The 22,870-nt window shown below is 40.6% G+C and overlaps 1 protein-coding gene across 3 annotated transcripts in view; it reads right to left on the bottom strand.

Moving 5' to 3' along the window:
* The window catches only part of LOC113174697 (transcription initiation factor TFIID subunit 4-like), a 78,470-nt gene extending 55,633 nt beyond the window's left edge, over window positions 1-22,837 (bottom strand). For 2 of the 3 annotated variants that reach the window (XM_026378787.1, XM_026378789.1), the window contains exons 1-8: window positions 21,479-22,837; window positions 18,341-18,501; window positions 11,412-11,564; window positions 9,856-10,002; window positions 9,192-9,314; window positions 8,820-8,909; window positions 6,319-6,522; window positions 538-613 (exon numbers count right to left, since the gene is read on the bottom strand). In XM_026378787.1, the coding sequence (XP_026234572.1) occupies window positions 538-613; window positions 6,319-6,522; window positions 8,820-8,909; window positions 9,192-9,314; window positions 9,856-10,002; window positions 11,412-11,564; window positions 18,341-18,501; window positions 21,479-22,832 (2,308 nt within the window). In that variant the 5' untranslated portion in view covers window positions 22,833-22,837. The remainder of the gene's footprint in view (window positions 1-537; window positions 614-6,318; window positions 6,523-8,819; window positions 8,910-9,191; window positions 9,315-9,855; window positions 10,003-11,411; window positions 11,565-18,340; window positions 18,502-21,478) is intronic. The other variant, XM_026378788.1, reaches the window with a different exon arrangement.
* Between the last annotated feature and the right edge of the window lie 33 nt (window positions 22,838-22,870).

Genomic DNA, 22,870 nt, shown 5'->3' with positions numbered 1-22,870 from the left:
AGATCTTTCACTGCGGGCAATCTTTGGGAAGGGGGCAGATCAAATTTGTATGCACCTCCGATCGTACACAAGCAAAAACAGGTACAAACACGTACAAACATTACACACACCACCTGAGAGCATACAGCTCTCTTAGGGGAGCGTTACGCCTGGTTGGTGTTGGGGCGATTTTTGTGGGCATCTGTGGGAAGAGTGTTTGTGAATCAGTGTGAGTAAGCAGCAACTCAAATGTTTGAGAAGGCTTTATAACCAGATAGGAAAACACACCTGTTCTCTCTGTGGCTTCTGCCTGTTTACACATCTTAGACCCTGCTGAGAGAACATTTAGAGTTTCACTAATGGCTATCTTCTGTTCGACCTAATTTGTGGGCTTTGTATTTAACCAGCAGATCAGCATGAGTTTGAAAATCTTCAAATGTCTTGTCTGAGAATGCGCTCACCGAAAGATGTAAAAACCACAGTCCAGAAACAGAAAAACAGGATGAGTCAGAGAAACTTCCATCAAAAGCAGCTGGGAAAGGGCTTCAGACTTCCTACCTTGTGCTCTAACAGACTGTGTGATCACCACGGGCATTCGGACCTGGCCACCAACAGCACCTGGTGTCTTGATACCCTGAGGAAGCAAAAAACAAGGTATTTCTGTACTTTATTGTAGCATTTCAGAGAATGAAACACTTTGAACCTAAGAGGGAGCTTAAAAAGTATGAATCCACACGCCTGCTGTACCACTGCTCCACTACTGCAACATCCCCAACAGAAAGTGTTTGTGGAGAAAAACTTTAGCCTGTTCCTGTCGTAGTTACGTGCAAGAAATGATCCAGAGCCAAGCTAGTCAAGATCCACTTGAGTTTTACTGATTTCTACTGTAAAATATTGAAATATCTGCTGTAATAAAGTAGGACGGATGCAGAACAAACACAAGAAAGATGAATCCTATAGACTCTCTACACACTGTACTGAGTGTGGCGAGCAATTCAAATGCACGAGGAGGATGGATTTCTGTCACTGCACATGACCTACATTTGCTTGCATTTCTAGATAAGACAAAGGCAATAAAAACTCAAGATCGTAGTGAAAAAGTAGTTCAGATAAAGAAGAAGTGGTAGGAGAAGAAGCAGGAGCAAGGGGGTGATGGGGTTGGACTATTAGAGTCACTTCCTTCCTTGGTAACAGCCACAGGCCGGGCCTCAGGCTCAGTCATCCATTCCTACCAGTTTGCCTCTTGCTGCATATTTTTTAGCCTTGTTTTCCATTCCCTGACACATGCTATATTACTGTTCAAGCTACTGAAAAAAGACAGAGGCCATTTTTCCCAGAGATCCACTGCAGGGGCCTTTGAGAAAGGGAGGGTGGGGAAAAAAATGCATTTAGCACAGGCAGAGATAGCTATCACGAGCCAGCAACACGGTTAAAAGACGGAGAAAAAAATCAGGGAGAAAGTTAAGAAACCAGGGTAAAACAGAAAAGATTAAACGCAGACATGGCTGCATTGTTTAAAACTCTTTTTCCTGCTTTTAAACATCATTTGTCAGAGTCATATTCATTATTATAAATAATAATGAATAATAATAGTTTGTGTAATATATCTACACACATACATATACAAAACACAATTCAGAAAACACTGAATTTAATATAACTGTCCCTGTAATGGACCTGTTTGTTTAAATTAATCATTCTAATATTTCTAGCCTCTAATAATTTTGAGTTCACACACATTAAACTGGTGAAAACATGTTTACGCACCTGCTTTACAAATACTGAAGTTTAAATAATCAACAGCTGATTACGGATGAGTTTCGATTTCGTTATGTTACTTAGAGAACAAGGTTGAAAATATATGTGTGTAATTAAGTAATACAACGGTGTATTTCTATACAATAGTGTAGTGACGAATGCACTGCTGTGTAGTGTTCTCTCCACTCTTTCACCCTTCTAGCGAGTCTATTCACCTTATATATTTATCATTTGCCATGAAGAAGTTTAAGGACCAGTAAGATTAATTATAACTTGCAGGTTTCTTCTCAAATACAAAAAATATGAAAAACGATTGTATCGATCTCTTGCATTAAAAAATAAGCCATATATGATATTAAGTCTACACAGCATCATGGGATTGATTACATTTGTATTAAACTTATTTTCTATCCTAATTCACGAGCATGGTTTTAGAGCTTGCACCCAGGCTGCTGCTGCTGCACACTTGCAAAACTTCTGCTTATAGATCTCCGCTGCCTACACTTTTTTGTTTTGGCCAAAAGAATTCAATCTGGAATTGACCAATCACATAATGTGGGGTGGTTTGAACAAGGACACTTACGATCTTATTTTCTAGATAGTACATGATTAAACTGGCTGTTACCAACATAAACCTTGGGTAACTACACTTGTAACTTGAAATGATGAGTAACAGGTATTTCTACAAACTGACCCTTTGAAGTACCCAATTATATCTGAGTTATTACAAACTTAATTGATCAAAACTACAAGGTACTCTTTGAGCTGATGTGTAATGGTGGATGTTTTTCTGTTTTTTTAATTGTTGTTTCTCTGTATTTACCAACTACTATACTTGGTAATTACATTACTAGACGTTTCCATATATTTATTAACCAGGTAAACGCTTAGTAATTACGCAAGTGTAAAAAGGAAGGATTAGGTAAAACTTTGCATTAAACAGAATAGTGAAACTGTCACCTTTTGGGACTTAACGTCAAATTTTCTCTTTCATTTTCAACTTCAGTCTCAGCTGAGTGTGATTTGGATTTCCACCTTTAGTTTTAGTGTGTCTATTTCTCTACTCTAGTGCACTTAGCCTAGACAAGGCATTTCAGCTTTATGACTTGACATGGAATGAACTGACTGGTTTCAAAGGAGATCACGCGTGTCCTTGCACACTCAAGAAGGTCTAATAGAAGAAGGACTAATATTATTATATTCTAATTGTGCAATTTCAGGGATCTCACAGCCATTGACACCTGACAAAGGATATGGGTGGTATAACTGTTTCAAGTAGGCTTTCACCTGCACAATTCAACGGTCATTTTGGAGCAATAATGATGATACTGTTGAAATGTACTGCAACACATTATACGAGTGTGTCAATTTTAGGTGATCTATTACATATTAATACTGGTAAGCTAAATTAAAGCCATAATCTGTATACGTGAGCCCATCTCCAACAAAAAGTAAACATTGTATTACAGGGCGTACCTATTATACAGGCCCAGGAGTTGAACAATCTGATTTTTATCAACACCAATACTATGAAACAAGCAAGAAGTGTGGACTGTCCGCTTTAATTAAGAGGTTTGTCAAAAAATGGTATGAACAGTGCAGGGATTACATCTATTTCTATAAATAGAGCCAAAGGGTATTTGGACAGACCCGACCTCAAAAGACTTAACAGCAGTCTGTGTAGGGCCTGGGTCTTCTCTAAAGATTAAAGATCTAGCATCATATTGGAACATGCATTCATCTCCAGGCTGCATGACTCCAGGAAGTGAAGCATAAACTTGTAATGGTTTTTAGTTCCTCATAGGTGCAACAAACAACAAACAAACAATACAGAAAATACATCAACATGAACATATATTATAAACCATGAAGGTAGAATTAAAAGAACATGCTTTTCGCATGGAAAGAAAAAAACAACATGGATGTAAAACATAAATAACAGGCATGTAATTAAGATGCGTTATGTAACATGAAGCTGAACTTTATGCAATAAAATCAAGACTGATTTTGGGTTAGCAATGCTGTTAGCATAGCAGGCCTCCTCTAGCCCCTATGCCAGAGTCAGCTTCAATAGACAAACAACAATGTACATACATAAATAAATAAATCTGTGTTTTGTGTTGTCACAGTGCATTCTAGCTGAATTTTGATATTGGATGCTGGTGAGATTTGCATTAGTCTCAGTTCTTTGTTAGTCAAGATACTAATGTAAAAATCAATAGAACATAATGTTACTAACCTGAGATGCCAACACAAAGACAGGTGACTGCACAGAGATTTACATTTATACTCCCTTATAGCAGGTAATACAACTCCGGGAGGGTCAAAACAGTAGTCATGCAAAGTGTGATTGGTCAAATCCAGATTGAATTCTTTTGGCATGTGAATTTTGACAGTGTCATTTGAGTTCATTAAATAAAAAATCCTAACGTGAGAACAGAGTTATGTTTCGACCAACCAGCAGCAGCCTGAAAACAAGGAGAAAGGTTTGAACTGGAGCCCAGGAAGTCTGTGTGAGTAACACAGATTAAAACGTGCTAAATCTGAGTGCGACATGTTGAATGTGACAGAAGGGTTGTAAGGAAAAAGCATAACAGAGTTTGACCATGAAATCATTAAATTACGCCTTCTACTCCAACAAAGGTTCCCCATACTGCTGTAGTTAGCTTCATTCAACATGCTGAATAGTTTCAGATTGCTGATGTGCCAGCTGCAATCACTTACTAATGTTTTCTGTGATAGCTTATGTGTGTGTGTGGGCACATGCGTGTGTGGTTATGTGTGTGAAAGAGACAGACAGAGAGTGAGAAAGACCAGAGGCATGTTCTGGACATAGACTGCGGCCGCCACATTGCTTTAAAATTGACCCAGGGGCTGACCTAGTTACCTCGCTTCACCCTTCAACGGTTAACGGGTAGAGAGAGGGAGTGAGATACGAGAGCGATGCAAGGGCCAGATAAACTGAGTGAGAGAAACTGTTGGAAAGACATGGGAAAAGAGCACGGGGGGAGAAAAGAGAAACGCTAGGAAGGAATACAGTAAAAAAAAAAAGGAGGAAAAAAATGGAGGAAAAGCGCGAGAGAGAAAATGTAAAAGAGAAAGAGACGCCTCTAGCTGGCCCACCCCTCTGCCTGGACCAGAACAATCTGAGTCTGACCTCGCTTGACCCGTCCATAGACGCCTATGCTCAGCGCAGTTGCACGACTTATGGTGTTTGTCTGGTAAAGTATACCCACGCACAAATGGTAATGTGCCACAGCTGACTTGAGTGAGCCCATTGCTGTCCAGGGCGTGACCCTGCAGGTTACCTGGCCTCGCTACAGCTCTATATCACTAGCTCACAGTCTGCGGATATCATTAGCCACCACGGTCATAGTGAAATACTGAAAGATAAAGATACTAAGATAGAAGGCATGCCATTAAATACAGCTGGATGTTGAGTAGTGTGTTTTTTTAATCACAGGGCAGACTTTCTGATAGGGCAGCCTAAGAAAGTGTTCTTAAACACCTACATGTGTAAAAGTTTTCAAATCGTAATCAGTGGAGAATTAACCGATACAGCTGCAAAATTTTCATTCTGCTTTCCTTTTCAGAAAATTATAACGTATCATATTAGAAAATCATTCACGACATATTACAACAAATTACCGTGACTACTGTGATTGCATTAGTAACAATAGCATATCAGACATTAATTTGGTCTCATCAGCTTGCACACATGAATGTATCAGTTGCAGGGTGTGAATATGAAGGTCTATAATCCGTGTGTGTGACTGTTTCCTTAACTAAAAAATACTATTGTGATCTATTTAAAATGTGTGTAAATATTCTAAAATTATAACCTCTTCTAAAACTTTCCTATTTTCAGGTAAACCGATTTTTCAGTGAGTCTGTGAGCTAGCCATGACTCTACCACTGTTGGCTGTGTGACTCCCAGCCATGGCACTGTGACACTCTCCAGCCTGATAATTCAGACTCGTCTAAGACCCATCAACACACACACACACAAACACACACACCACACACACACACACACACACACACACACACACACACACACACACACACACACACACACACACACACACACACACACACACACACCACACACACCACCACCACCACCACCACCACAACCCTGCAGGTCTGCATCCATCACATTCTAGCACTCCTCTACTGAATGTAGGAGTATTATAGGTTAATATTTGTCACATCCATTACCTGACCAATGTAGCTTTAAATTATTTCATCCTCATACAACTTACGTACATATTTCTGTGCATGTTACCAGAATCATGAAGAGCAAATAAGACACATTTGCAGATTTGCATTATTCCATTTACACATTTTAATAACTGCTCTTGTTCTAGACTGTAACAGCTGTTATATACTGTACAGTATTTTGCAGCACTGGTTCAGTCTGCACATATCAGATATGTTACTGATCCACCAGCTGAAGCTTATCCTACTTTTGCAATCACTACAACGTCACTCTAGACTTCATTTGAAATATAAAGTGTAATCTGTGAGGAGAGTGTGTCTGGAGTCTGAGTCTGTTTGAGACATCTGCCCCATACATACCACAGCATGTCCAAGTGTCCCAGCGGGCAGCGCACCGGCACCCGTAGTAGTGCTGATGCTGTTAGGGTGGCGTATGCAGACAGCTGGGCCAGCTACGATGGCAGGAGGGGTGCCACCGGGTACTGGTTTGACTCCCTGCTGCGGGGGCTGGGTCAGGGACTGCTGACTATTCAGCAAAGACAGCCTCAGGGCCGGGAGGCTCTTCTGTTGATGGGCAGAGAATGGCCAGAGGTTATAGTCATACAGCAAAACAGACACACAAGAAAATCCCATATGCAGTTGAAAAACAAATACTGACGTGAATTTACTACACTGTTGTCCAGGGCGCCAGACTAACAGTTCACACTGATGGCACTGGTGCCAATGGGTTTCTCAGGTGGTGGCACCTGTGCCAGATTTGGTGGCACCACTGTTTTACAACATAACATAAGAGAAAAAATATAATACTTTACCATCAAATATGCAGATATTTATAATCAAATTGAGAGAGTTACATAGTGTAGGACTTTCTGTTCTGTGTGACGCTCATTTCTGTGTATGCACGAGCGCCCAAACATTTAAAAGAAGGATTAATAATGTTCACACAATATGGTCCCTGACAAAAAGATCTCAATTCCCTCATTTTAACAATACAGCCTGTACAGTACTAAACAAGCCAATATAGTAATATTGCAAATGTATCACAAACACAGGTTATGTGATTTGATGTTGTTTCGTGTGGGATATTTTTATTGGTTTTCTACTAAAGCAACAATATTCAGTCAGAGACAGCTGCTGAACTGGTTTATTTTCATTCTGAATACACATACTGAACATACTGAATGAAAGGCTTTTCAAACTTCATACTTTTCTACTTCATTCAGTACTACTACAGTCAAATGTAAAGTTTATTTGTATCCTACACATTTTTTCTAATTTGTAATTTGATGCTTTCTGATTTTTAAGCTAAGTAATCAATGGACTGTCCTGTTTACTTAATCACATTAGAAAATAAGTTAACATAGTTGTTAATGTTTGTTCTTGTTTTAAAATGGTCACAGTTTGGTTGGATTTAGATTAGGCCCTGTGCCTTTTTTAAAAATCAGTAAGTCAGACCTGAGTTTTCTGTTCACATTCTTTCTCCACTGTTGAATCTTGACTTTCTCATCACACCTTTATTCAATTTCTAAAATACAAAATGTTTCTCTTCATTTCAAAAATCTTACATAACATGAAGAGGTAACTTCTTCAAACCTGAACAGTCCTAGTAGGTGTGGTTAAACCATTTAAGGGGGGGTGAAACGTTTTTTTCAATCTAACTTAAAACAACAAGACAAACTAAAATAATGTCATGTGAAATTCACTTCAGTCCCACTCATGCCTAAATTCTTACTTTATGCTCTTTCATTTGAAATGTTTCCACAGAAATGTGAATCTCTGTACCAGCCTCTGTGTTTTACGCACTGCGTAGTATGAGAAAGCTGCGTGTAGCTGCATCGTGCAACCTTTCCCTCCCATCTCACCAATTTCTAAGACAATTTCAAAAATTTAAATTAGTAACAATTTCATTTCTGATATATTGCAGTTTTAAAATGACTAATATCCCTTATTAATATAAATAATAAGGGCTGTACAGCTTTTGGTGGAGCTGTAGCAGAGCATATCAGCAGCAGGGAGAGAGTGGTGGTGGGCGGAGCAGATTGGACTGATATTGATTCTAATGCTAACACTAGCTTCAGATGCATATTGTAGCTTTAAATAAAACTGGTCGCAAAATGCAACTGATCACTCAAAAATATGGCAACAAGTGGCTAAAGAAACACAAAATATGTTTAATACAGTACACGCAGTAAATAAAACAGCCATTAGTCCCGTGTCACGGCCAACCTGAGGAGCTGATGTTGCTCCATATAGGCTATTTCAGGCAGTTTTTTGACGCAAGCAACCTAACATTGCATGACAACATGTGTTTGTGGCCGGGATGGGTGGTTGGGCGCCTTGATGTGACGCTCATCACGGTTGGCTGGAGAAACCTGCTGGCTACTGGCATGGACAGCTGCGGGGGCCACTGTCACACACAGTCAGAAGTCAGGCCAGAGGGGCGTGTGTTTGTGTATGTGCATCATTCTACTGTCAGGCCTAGCCATCACTGGCCCTGGTGCAAGGGAAGGGTTACTTTGGGGGTCAGTTTAGGAAAATACTTGAGGAAGCAGGATAGGGGATGATTTTAGGGGGCAGGTTAGGGAACAGTTAAGTAAACAATTATAGGGGTCAAGTTTACAAGTAGCTTGGAGTCCGGTGTACAAACAGTGCAGGGCACAGATTAAGAAGCAAGCTGCTTTGTGAAGCAACTGTAGGGTTAATTGTTGGATACAACTTTGAATGATCAATTGAAGAGATCAGGTTTAGGCATCAGAGTCATGGGTCCATTTCAGGGAACCACTTTCTTACTCAGTGCACAACAAGTCTGATTGATGTATGTTTAGAAAGGTTAAAAAGACGGTTACAGGCGAGAACACCACCTTAAGAAAGGGCACCAGGTAAGGCTGCGGGGATGACTTGAGTTCAGTCTGCAGCCGGCTGGTGAACTCTTCCGGTTCAATCTTGGCATCCTGTTAGGAAAAGAGAAAAGTATGAAGCACAAACATTAAGTTAAGCACACAATGGTAACATCAACGCAGCAAGATGAAACTGCATCACCATAGCTGAAGATCAACCATAATACTCCCATCCTGGTACCTCAGGGTAAAACTTCTCACTCATAAGATGAAAATTCATGATACAGAAAGAAGGGTTTTGGAATAAGTTTCATGCTGCCATCTAGAGGTTTAAAATATTTAGTGCAACAACTAATTACAATGGTACATTTCATTTATCTACATTTTGAAACTTACCAGCAGGTCCTGAACCAGAGCCTTGACGTTCTTAGAAGTCTCAGGGGATGGAGAATTGTGAGATGCCAGCTTAATAAGTGTGGCCAGGAAATTCTTACACTTCTTCACATTCTCTTGCATTTCCTGTGAAAAAAAAACAATAAAATGCTGATCAACCTCATTTTAAAAAGTGGCAGCTCATAAGCAGAGAGTAACCGACCTTGTAATTGTGCTGCATTTATTTTAATCAATACTTCTCGAAGATACTACAAAATGAAACTACTTCGAATGATAAATGGCACCTGTCCACTAATAGTGACAGTGTGTGTTCTTCATCTCTGTATGAGTTATAATGTGAGTATTTACTGTATGTCAGGCTGTGTCTGTATGCACCTGAATGTGTACATACGCATGCAGGTAGTGGGTCTGTGTCTAAGACTGTATGCCCGCATCTGTATGTCCTTGGGGTGGTATGTACTTGTGTGAATCTATGATTGCAAACGGCATGTGTGAGAGTCTTTGTCCATGTCCAGCTGTGTGAGGCAGCGAGGCTGTGGGTTCCAGGCTGAGCTTATGACACAGCCAGCCTGCTGGCAACTGTGACAGTGCCCGCACCCTTCAGGGTGGAGTGTGGGTGGTGGTGGGGGAGGAGGGTCGGGGGGGTCGGACAGTTGAGAGAACAGACCTGGGACACGACAGGAGCTCCGGGGGCCGTCGCAGTGCCTGTCTGCGAAGGCTGCACTGGCTGAGAGGCAGCCTGGGCCGGGGCCTGGGGGGTCATAACCACGGGGGTCTGCTGCGGAGCCGTCACAGCCATGGCCACGGGGCCCTTCTGGAAGAGCAAAGAAGAGACAGAGAGATAAACAGGACGTGACGCCTCGCTCACAGCAAGGCCACAGAGAACAGGAGGCAGGCGCCACAGCCCTCCTGTCACATCTGGTGTCCTGACTTCAGTGAACATCGCTTAACAGACAAGGAGGAAGAAGGGGAAGTGGTGACAGGCTGGAGGCTGAGAAAGACAGGAGGCCATCAATGCTTTTCTTAATAAATATCTACCTGACAAGGAAACCTCAACTGTCCTATCAAGATTTGTTACTGCCAATTCCAAATACAAGTCTATCTACTGTCCACTTGCTCACTATCATATGTGAGGGGGTGAATGACTAGAAAATATTTCACCTCCAAAACACAAATTTTGTTCAACAGATGAAGTGCCATCAGCAGTCTCTCACTCGAAAGCCCTCATCACCTCTTTCGAATCTCCCAGGGCCTGTTCACACTTGGCAATAAAATACATCTTATGTGATACAATCAGTGGACAGCTCTAAATACAGGTGTGAATGCACCCAAAATGCATAGAGGACAAATTGGGGCCTAATCACTCAAGACAAGTATGTATATAGGAAGGCCCGCACATGCAACAAAGCGTCCACATACTGTATACAATAAAGATGGGCAGTATAAGTATGTAAGTCAAAATATATTTTTATCTGCACAGAATGGTTGTGTTCATGAAATCTGCCAAAGACAAATGAAAGGTTTTTAAATGTGAAGCCTAGACAATCACAACAATCCTGTTTTCTGAGTAACATATCAGTGTGATCACGATAAACACCATTACACACTACTGGTTTGGGTATTCAATATCTCCAACATCCAATAATAGGATACAGATTTGACAGAGCCTCTCGAGGTTTATCTCCATAGAAATGGAAGAGTTCAACTTTAAATATTATCTCCACCAGTGTCATGTGTAGCCATGTTAGTAATAATCACTAGTTGTTGGCCGGACTCGGTTATTATTCCCATTTTTCTCTGCCTATAAAATATCTGTGCTATTATGAGCAAAATTCAATGTTTTTTTTTTTTTTCATTTCATTGATACATGCAGCGGAAATGAAATATTGTATATTACTGTTTCTAACAATCAGATGAATACATCTCACAGCAACATTGTAAATACTCAGGATAATTAAACTTCCATTAAGATAGCTGCTTCATCCACATGCAAATTAAAATAAAGTTGTTAGCATGCCTAATTACAACCATGTGATAGAAATTTCATTAAACATGTTAAGCTGAGCGTTTTAGTGCCACTGAGATTCTCCCAGCTGGTTACCAACCTGCTGTCTAAGACTAACAGACTACAACATTTCTTGACATTGCTCATCAGGAATGCTAAAGTGAGAAAATGTGAGGCAGAAGGACAGAAAAATTAGCAAGTAAGGAGGGTTGTCTCACTGGGCGGATCGCAGGACAGGAGGAGGAGGAAGAAGAAGAAGAAGAAGAGGAGGAGGTCTGGAGGGCAGGGCTGGAAGGAGTGGGAGAGGGAGATGGTACCATCTTGGCTGGGGTCAAAGGACAAGGCCTGGTGGTCTGAGGGGTCACAGGAGACTGCAGAAAAGAAAGAGAGCAAAATAGGAAAAATAGGAAGAGAAGACAAAGAGGATCAGGGAAAAGAGCATAAAGATATCAGAAACGGCAGAACATGGGAGATAAAGGAATACAAGGAACCTCAAAACAAATGGTGAGAGCACAGGTGAGAGAGGATGAGGAGGAAGTGGATGTCAGATAGTGAAAAGGCTGGGACAGCATGAGAGAGGAGGGAAACAGTGGAAGAAAAGAGCAGCAGCGTGCCTTGCAAACAGATGAGGAAAAGCCATGACAGCACGAAAGAAAAAAGAATGTGGCAGCATGTTAGTGGTGAAACAGAGAAACAGAGAAACAGAGAAACAGAGAAACAGGGCCTGGTTGTTCATGGCATCACTGTACTGAAGTCTGATGGGATGGAGCGGCCTGTAAGTTCACATGCAGGTACATGCACCTATACATAACATGTAATTTGCTTTCCTAAACATAAGCACTTCTATAACGGCCATATTAAGGGAAATAGTTGATTAATAAACTGCCACAAACCAGACTTTTAGCATAAAAGTGCTATTTAGTTTGTATTGTTCAGTAGTTCGTGTTATAAAATAAAATAATATACATAATAAATAAAATAGTTTACCTAACTGGCAATTGTTTTAATGAAAACAGCAGACACCATAACAATTGCTATGACTGATGCAATTAAAAATAGAATTGGCACAAGAGACCATTTGCAAAGATACAATTCCATTTGGAAATATGACTGTGTATCTATTCTTGATGCGAATGAGGATAAGCAACCTGATTTGAGCATGACCACCCCTGTATGTGTGGAAAATATTGAAAGATAGGGTCATTTATCAGTAAATTAATGGATAGATACAACAATGTGGTATTAAGAATGTATTTCAAGTCTGGCTCTAGTTGTGTTTTACATTTTCTCCTAGAGAAGTGGCCCCCAGATTAAAGATGACTATTTGAATGATCTGAAATAAATACAGTTAAGGTCATGAACTATTGTAGTGAAAATTAAATAATCTGTAATAAGAAAAAGAAAAAAACTACTACTTTTCACAAAAGAAATAATCTGTTTTGATTGATGTCAGATAACGATATACTGATATGACCCAGACATAAAACATTAAGATTCAGTGCACATGAAAAATGCAAAAAAAATCTCAAAGAGATATGTATTCAAAGTTGAAAGTGCACCAAAGTAAACACTTACACAGAAAATGTGATGCACAACTTTGCAAATAACAGCTAATAAACAGCACTGACTTTAAACAAAAGAGACGTGACTCAAAAAAAAAAAAAGGTTTTCATACAGGTGGATGCTGAAATGTATCATTACTCAGGTTATTCTAGTAGCATATTAAAGAATTGAGAGTAAATGGGAGAGCTGGGTGCTCAGTGCCAACTGCCACAAAACCACACTAATGACCAGTGACTCATCGCACACACATACATACATACAGACAAATACACAGACACTCGTACACACTTTCTGGCTGTTATCCTGTCTATTGGCCAAGGCAACCCAGGGGGTGCTCTGCCTGGTCCGCTGGCATACAGCCTTCTATTCACAGACAGGCAAAAGCTTCAATATGCGCACACACACCCATTCATGATAAACTGCACTTGTCTTGCACCCAAATGAAAACACACAAACAGACACACAACCCTGCCAAGGACAGGAGGATGGATGCAAACAGAAGAAGAAGAAGACGAATGAGGATGAGGAGGAGGAGGAGGAGGAGGTCCCCCTGCTCTCAAAAGTTTAGTAGGATCCAAAAGAATGTTGTACTGAAGAGTTGGGGGAATTGGGTGTGTGAGGGATGAGAGGTGGAAGGGGTAAGGAGGTTGAGGGGGGTGTTAAGAGCCACAGGGTGCATCGTACCGCCAGCTATGCCTCTCTCTTGCTCACTCTCTCACTCTCTCACTGCCTCAAATACACACACACACACACACACACACACACACACACACACACTTTAGCACGCACACACATGACCAAGAACCAAAGCCTTGTTAGCTTTTTAAAATAATCAGGCAGTTGGATGATGAATGATTTAACAGGTATGGAAGGAAGGAAGCTCAGGATGCCTTCCGTTTCTCCCCTCAGGGTCATGGGAAGAGTGACAGGCCGACAGAGGGGTTGAGCTCTGGGAATAAACACCATTCCCTTTCATTTCCCTGCTACTGCTTTTCCTGTCGAGATGGCAACGCCGCGGCCCGCTAATTTGTCATCAGTGTGTCTGTGAGAGGCGATGACAATCTGCAAGTCTCTTTTGAGAGGGGTTCATATCAGGATGGGTACAGGTTGGCTGGCTATGAGTACAGAGGCAGGAGGGGGTGGGGCATCGTTGGGTAACTCACTGAGAACTACAGTAGATCTGTGAAGCCAGTGGGCAACTGTGGAGTCAAGGGGATGAGTGATTATGGACTATCCGAGACTGATTTGGGGTAACATTTACAAATGCCATAGGATTTACAAGCATGCCATTTACTGAATGTCAGTTCTGAAAAGCAGTATTATACAACAGAGTGCAATACTGCTGTATGGTAGAGCAGGGCAAGGCATACCTGCACTATACAATATGACGACACATTAAGTTGGCTTTTTTTCAAGCACCTCATTCCAGTCAGTTCCTCTTTTTACATCCATAGACACTGTTTATAATACTCATAATGGTAATACAAAGTAGGATGAATACACATACTAACTGTAGCGCTTGAGTACGGCATGTTAGATAAACAAGAAGCGGTTTAATTCATAAATGACTGAAGAAGCTGAAATGCAGTCGAAGCAAACTGAAAAAGACGATGAAATGATGCCCTCTAGTGTCAGTCTTCTGACCTTGCAGTTAGTGATCTGATGAACAAGTGCCAAAGCTCTTTAGAGGGCCTCTTTACTGCAGCCTGGAGAGCCCAGAACAAAGCTCTAGGGTGTAAGGCATTAATGTCTGAGCTCTCGTTGAGCACTTAGCCCTGAATGAATAACAGGCTTCTGTCTGAACCAGCTATTACTGTTTCTTGCAGACCATAATCTGACCAGATGACTAAAGTGGTAATCAAGCATTATTTAGAAGCCACTTGTGTTGAAATACTGTGTGTTGCTTTTTCTGTTTCCTAAGCTGACGGTGCAAGTGTCAAATGTGTTCTGAGTCACCAGCAGAGTAAAATGTGTAGTAAGTCATGTGCCAGACAGATTAGATCATGAGAGGACAGTAATTTAGTCTACACATCATGACCTCCCCTAATTTGTAACAGTAGTCACTAGTGTCAAAAAACATGTAAGATTTCCCTCCACTGTAAATCACTTTCAGAGGTCAAAGGCAACTTTCAAAACATATATACTGTGTTCTTTCAGGTCTAACATAGAACAAAAAATGATTGCAGCAACTGTATTGAATTGTTAATAATAATAATAATAATAATAATACATTTTATAAATTTAAGTAAAAATATTTACTAGTCCCAGTTTCACAAACTCGAATATTTTATGCTTTTCTTCATCTTTGGATGAAGAAGTGTTCAGTACTCAGAGTACTGGATTGTTAGTTTGACAAAACAGATATAACTACAACTTGAATAAGTGAATTTGGGCTTTGAGGAACTGCAACCAGCATTACCAGTATTCATTCATCTTCTGACATGATATACTTCAAGCATTTAAAAGACATATTACTGATAAATATTACTACAATTTGCAATTTAAGCTAACAGTAGTATGAGACTTGATATGAATTCTTCTGATTGGTTGGAAGAGTGAGCCAATAATATTTATTTGATTGTTGTCCGTCTGTGTGTCTGCCCTGTGATAGACTGGCGACCTGTGCAGGGTGTACCCTGCCTCTCGCCCAATGACAGCTGGGATAGGATCTACCACTCTCACGACCCTTACCATGACAAGCAGTTGAAAATAGATGGATGGATGAAAGATATTTAATATATTATACGAGACCTATTTTAAATGCTTTGTTGTTTGAAGCTAATTTTTTTGTTTTGTTGTATCCAACTCTTGCACAAGTCAGATATAAGTACAAATGCTGTGCTTACAGATGTTTTACTTATATTATATATTGTAAACATAGTACTCACTAGTACTCAAAATGTACTCCTGCTATAAATATTCCAAAGTGAACACATTTATTGTCTTGTGATGCTCTAAGCAGAAGAAATATTTAGCTGTGCTAACTGGCTAGTGTATTAGTGCTCTGCTGTGACTGTAATATAAGGGCTATTTCACCTGCCATACTTGATTTACAGAGAAACTGTGGGGATGAACTATCTGGTAACCTAATTATTAAAAGCAATTATGTTCCAAAGGTGTGGACCCACTGGCACAAGTTCAAGTTTTTACATGAATGATGTATCCACAGGTGATAATAAGTAAATTCCAATTAAAGATTCAGTAGCTTGTTAAATTTTGATGAGAGCACCCCACAGAGTCATTAAGAAGCCCTGAGTCATTAAATCACCTATTAATCTCAGTTTAATCTATACATAAAAAAAATCAAGATTTTTCAGTCATTATAATTACACAGTCAGATGCATTAATCACTTCCCAATTAGGGTCTAAAACTAAGATGTTCATTTAATGAGCGTAAGCCCACTCAACATCAACTGTGTGAATCCACAGACAATCAGATCAAAGGAAAAAAAAAAGAATCAGATTCGTTTTGACAAAGGTTACCAGTTATGGCATTAACACTGATAGAAATTCTGCAGAGACTAGAGCAAACTTTAAATGTGTCAGTACTATGTCACAAGGACGCTCCCAGTCACGGTCACTCCAGGAGGAGGTCTGAGGTTGGTGTCCTCTGCACTGCCAAAACTAAAAATTACAACATCAGGGAACATCTGCGTCCCTAGATGCCTCAAGCTGCACATCAAATGGCACAGTAATACATGCTACGCTAACAGCTCTGACTGATTAAATTGTATCTTTATTTACTCCACTGTAGAAAACTATCTTCTGCTCTTAGCTCAAACACAGCAGCCTCTCTTTATTGAGACAGGCAGTGGGCAGTAGGAGGCCAAGGCAGGTCGACCAACGTAGGTTTACATGCGCGGTGGAGACAAATGGCCTAATAGTCATGATTCTTTTATCGTGTCATTTTTAAAGTTATCAGATTCTGTATCTTATTAGTCCGATGTCAGCACACTGATTCTGTTGTAAATAAATGGCTGCTAGAAAATGATAATTTGATTGCTCTAATGAGATATTAGTTAGAATTGTTAATAAATAAAGTCCCCTTGCATGTTTCATTCATCTGGTTGGTGTTTTGGATGTCATTTCAGCACCAGGAACTGTCCATAGTCTTATCTGCGTGATCAAACATGTTTCTGTTGGCTCAAACCTTGCTTAAAACCTTTAAATATAGCGTCTCCCACTAGAGTCTGTTTTCCATCTACTTTTCCTCAATGCAAAGTGCATATATGCATTCATGTTCAAGTATTGAGGAGCTGTGAACTGCCAGGAACCAACTCCAGTTCTGAGGCCAGTTTCTTTTTTGGCAGTAATTTCAATTCAATTCAATTTTGTTTGTATACTCAAGGTTTAAGACCTTACAAAGTATAACTACACAGAGTTATATAGAAAACCCAACAACCCAACATGAGCAGCACCAGGAGACAGTAGAGAGGAAAAACTCCCTTTAAAGGAAAAAACCTCCAGCAGAACCAGGCTCAGGGTGGGCGGCCATCTGCCTCGACCGGTTGGGATGAGTGGAAAGAGGAGAGAAAAGAACAGTAGGCAACAAAAAAACAACAACAAGTGGCAGTAATATTTCTAATACCTGCAGCCATGTCTTTTGGTGTAGGAGATCTCATCAAACATAGAGAAAACACGCAGACCAGAGTGATTCACACTGAACACCTTACTGTCAGGAGACAGTGAAGACCATGGTGGTCAAAACAAAGCATGCACTGATGAGTAGGGATACTAAAATTGTGGGGTTTCTATTCTTTTAGTGGTTCAACAGTGTCATGGTTTGAGCCAATTCACACATCTAACATAACAATTTATATGGTTCACATAATTTTCTAGATGGACCTGATGTTTTGTGTTGTATATAAGAGCCATTTATTTATTATCACTACTGACAAGAAATTATTAATAAAAAACAGGTTTTAATAGTTTTTTACAATAAACACAGTTAATCATGGAGACATATTTTTTACTGTATGTGATGAAGACCTATACACGCCTGAGAGATAATCTCTGTTTTTGGGCCTCAGGCCAATCAGTGACACATTCACAAACACTGCAGGGTTATAACAGGCAAACAGTAACAACCTATGTCATAATACATGAATGTAAACAATGGCCAGACTGTGTCTGTAACTACTTTAGAAAGTATTCAACCCAATAATTCTTCGAGTATTGTCCTTCAGGCTCTGCCCATCAATCATACAACCATACCACCATCATAACCATCACAATCATACAACAGCCATGAAACCATACAACATTAAAACCAATTTTCAAAGAAATGTGCAACTTCATTCAAAATCGAAGCCGGTAATCTCTCATTTCAAGTAGCACTGAAACCCTTTGCTGTGACAGTCCAAATTGTGGTTCTGTTTGCTTGATTTTTCTTGAGTAAAGTCTAGAAGCTGACTAAAGATCTGACCTGTGTAAGTTTGGAGATTTCAATGGCAACATTTGAATTTCTTTCCATTTTACACAGTAAACTTTGCAAAAAACTGAAGGAGCCTCAACACTTTCCAAATTAACTATAAATGGCAAAACTGACCGGCCTCTCCATGCATTTCCTGTAGCAGAGTCTCACCTGAGGAGTTGTCACTCTGAAAGATGGTCCTGTGGTGGGTGTGGCAGGTCGTGGAGAGATGCTGTTTTGGGCCTGGGCCTGAGCTTGAGCCTGGGCTTGCGCCAAAGCCTGCTGAGGAACCATCACGAGCTGGCCCAACTCTGTACGCACCAGTACCATTCCTTAAGAAACATGAGGAACATGAATTAAATACATGACAACAGAATAAAATTAGACTCACCAAATAGTACTAAGATCAACAACTGGGTAATGCAATAATATTCTGGATGTGGATGATAGGTCTGCTGGCAGAAAGATAACAAAGGACGTTTGTGTTCTTAATTTTAAACTGGCACGTTGAATAGTGACAAACAAGTTTTGAAGAATCAAGTAGACTTTAAGACTGAGAGAAAAACAAATACATGGTTTCAGCAAAACCTAAGAGATCATTCACTATATGATTGGATCAACACTGTCGCACTAAGTGGAAAGTGCTGGTTTGGTTATGTTCAATACACTGGAACTTAAAATGAGTGAACAAGAGTGTATTTAATTCACTAGACTATAAATTTATAAACTGCATTTAACCACCTAAATACATATGACCATGGGTTCAAGACTTATTTGGAAGTGGCGACAGTATTAAGTCTTTGCACTGACTAAATGTGAAGCTTTCAGTTACTATAATACCACATTTGTGAAGGAGCCCATGTTACAAGATAAAATGTTTTATTACACATTTGTTTATCTTGGCAGAATTTCCATAAAGTGACATCAAGACACAAGGTCAATAGAAAGGTTAATAGCCTATTCTGATAATGTGAATATGCTCTGTTGGGAGTCATTATTCCTGAGGTGAGGTGACTCAGAACAACCTACAAGAGAAAACAGCAGGGTAGCACCTAAACCATTATAACTACTGGCCACAGCAATGACCAGCAATCTTTACCACGTAAAAGAATATGAAGTCCGAAGGAACCCTGAGATATGGTTATCAAACTGTGGCTACCAAAAGTGTTGCAGCTTTTTAATGGTGGCTTTATTTTAAAAAACTATAAATAAAGTGATCTGCATGACAAAAATCTATTCATAATATTTTATGGCAACAAGACGCTCAAATGTAATATAAGTAACATTTGCTTCCTATCAAAAACTGCAAAACATTCACCTGTTCATTCACAAATTTAATGACAGTAACAGAAAAAAACTAAAAAATAAACAAGTGTATTGCTGCTTGTATGTAGAGATTAACAGTCGCAAGCTTAGTAAATTACAATACTGTGTTAAATGTAAAAGCCGGTGTATTTTAAGCAAGCACCACTTTTGAGAAAGTAGTTTCACCTTCTTGTGATTTTGAAATATCTAATGTGATTCTATCACCTTATACAATCCTTGGATGGATGGATGGATGGATGGATGGTTGGATGGATGGATGGACAGTTCAAGTTGTTGATGTGTTTAATATTAAAACATTGTGTAGTATATTTATTTCGCAAAGAAAAAAACATGATTTTTTTGTCTTGGAAATAATAAAAACCCAATTTCCAGAAAAGTTGCGACTTCTTTCCGAAAAGCAATACAAACTAGATTCTCTTCACTTAATTTGTCAATTCTCTTAAACCTTTATTTATGTGGCATTAAGAAAACAAAGAAAACATTTTCAGTGTTTTCACTGACTAACTTACTTGTATTTTGTAAAAATAACCAAATTTAGGCTACTGCTTCTTCTTGCCTATCCTTGCTGGATTCAACACTTTAGCACCTCAACAGTTCGTAGTCACTGTTGTCTGATTCTCTTGTTCACGATGCACCATATGTTTTCAACAGGAGACAGCTCTGGACTGCGGGCAGGCCAGACAAACACATGCACTCTGTGTCTAAGAAGCCCAGCTGTGCTGAAATATCCACTGACTTCCAGGAAAGACATCTTGATGGCAGCATATGTCTCTCGAGAATGCCCCTATGAACGTCTGCACCAATGGTACCTTCACACATAAGCAACTCACCCATACCATGGGCACTGATGCTCCCTATACCATCACAGATGCTGACTTTTGCTCTTTGTGCTGATTACAGTGTGGCACAGAGACGGTTAAATTCATTTTTCCCAAAGACTTCCTGACTTGTGTAAAGAAGTTTCAGGTTGCATTTCTGGATGCAATGGCAGGCTGTGTTAAGTGACAACAGTTTTCCAAAATACTCCTTCTTTTAAACCTACTTATAACAATACGTATATTTTGTTGTTACCTTAACATTTGAACTCTTATGTAGTTCAAACTTTTATTTTGCCTATGTAAAGGTTTTTGTGTTTGTTGCAAGCATTAGGTGTGAACACACTGAAATATATCTTCTGGTTCAAATCACAGATTTTAATTTTATTGCATTTTCAGAAAAGTCCCAACATTTCTGGAAATGATGTTTGTATTGGTATAAAACACAAATGTTTGAAACGTTGCTGACTGAAAGCTTTGCTTATATCTGCTTGCACAAATGGCATTTAGCCAGTAGTGTGTGGTATATGTGTCTGTGTATACTTTGGTTGTCACAATTCAATATTTTTTCATGTCTCCTGACAGCAGACTCATAAAGTCAACTGCGCTGAGCTAAAAGTGTGATAGCACAGCCATACTTTGGACTGTCCTGCAATAAAAGAAAAATCACATCTGATCTATAAAGATTTAGAACAAAGGCTTAAATTACTTATATGTAAAACTAATTTTAATGTGACACTATTTCACTTCAAATGTGATGTAATATGAGTTTAATTTCTTATTATTCATTTCACAATTGTGGGTTCCTGCTATATTGGTGCTGTCATGGATGCTCGGTGCTGCACAAGGGGCACCACATAGTGTTACTGCTGGGTGGAGTTATTGATTCCTCCTCCATGGGGTCACCCATGCTAAACTTTGTGCACCTACTCTGAAGAGGTGCACAGATCTAAAGACATATTTTAGCTAGGAACTGGCACCATCCTATGAAGTAACAATGTGTCCACATGATAGCCTGGGAGAAACCTGCTAACAAACTATCATCTTCTAATTGAAGATGATCAAGAAAAACTGGCAACCAAACCCTTGAGCCTCAGGCTTAGGTTATTAGAACTTGGGTGTAAACAGCACATCTTTGCTTACATCCTCTCCCTCCTGCAAACCTTACCCGGTGGGATGGTAAACCCGGGGGGCAGCTGTATGGTCGTCTGTTGTTGCGGTGGTCTGACAATCAGCTGGGGGGCTACAATCCTTTGAGGTGTTGAAAGTCCAGGGCGGACTTGGGATTGTGCAGAAGTGGCAACAGCCGGTGTTGGAGAGGGAGCTGTGGGTCTGACCATGCTAATAGTGGTAGTCACTGATGTAGTTTGACCAGTTGCACATGCAGAACTAGCTGCCACCCCTGTACCACAGGCAGCAGCTGTGGCAGAGCTCAGGGGCTGGGTTATTGTTGTGGTTGTTGTGGATGCTGCTGTGGTAGTCGTGGGTGTGACAACAGAAGTAGCAGAGGAAACAGTGTTTATTACTGAGTTGACACTACCAGACTGACTTGACATTACACTTTTGGACTGACAGTCCTCTGGTTTGGAAGCCCCAGTGTCTGTGACCGTTTTGTTGTGGTTCTCCTGTGCAGCTGTGGAGGGGACAGGTCCGATGCGTGCGCCCTGCTGGACCAAGGCCGAAACACTGGTCCCGTTGCCGTTCTGGGCTATACTGGCTACGATGTGACTCGGTAGTCTATGCAAAGCAATGGTAGGGGTGCCCCGGTCGAGAGCGATAGCCGACTGACCCACGGGCAGGTTAGCGTTAGATAGGGTGAAAGTCGAGGTGTTAATAGAGGATGTCACCGGTCGAGCAGAGTTTGGTGGAGTTGCGCTGGTCTCCACACAGCTAGCGTTGTCCACCACAGCTGTGCTGCTATTCCTCCTCGTCGTTACAGCAGCGCCGTTCAAACTCTTTATCCGAGCCGAGGCGCTCCTCCGCGGGGTGCTTATGCGCTTTCTAGCCTCCGTCGACGTCTCTCCTGGGCCGGGGGTGATCTTCGAGCCCCGGCTGGACGCGGTGCTGATGCTGGCTGACGGAGATGCCAAAGTTGACACACCAGGTGCAGTCAGTGTTGTGATGGATGCTCCATGTGATTGCGAACCGCTGCTAGTGGCATTCACACAGGCAGCCGAAGTGGTGGAGGGATCGCCAAAAGAAGGAGTGCAACCCAGAGGAGGAGATGTGACAGTTTTGTCCGGGCTAAGGTCTTTACAATTGATCTCCTGTCGCATCTCAGGTTTATTACGCCGTCCTTGTTGTTGTTCTACTGTTGTGGTGCCCACTGGAGCTGGTATCGTTTTTCCTAAGTGATGGTTAGCGGGGGCCACTGAGCCAGCGCCTCCGTTTTCGTCTGCTTTACCTGCTGGGTTGCTTTGGCCAGCAAGCTGTGACTCCAACGAGCCCACTAGGTCACTCACAGCCTTTTCATCCACCTCTGAAAAGAGCATATCTTCCAGGGGGTCTGAGGCGCCCGCCATCTCTGATCACAGATAGCTGTCTTATATTTTTTTACAGT

Source organism: Anabas testudineus, chromosome 3 (genome assembly GCF_900324465.2).
Source record: "Anabas testudineus chromosome 3, fAnaTes1.2, whole genome shotgun sequence".
Taxonomy (NCBI): Eukaryota; Metazoa; Chordata; class Actinopteri; order Anabantiformes; family Anabantidae; genus Anabas; species Anabas testudineus.
This window is presented reverse-complemented; position numbering and strand designations above follow the sequence as displayed.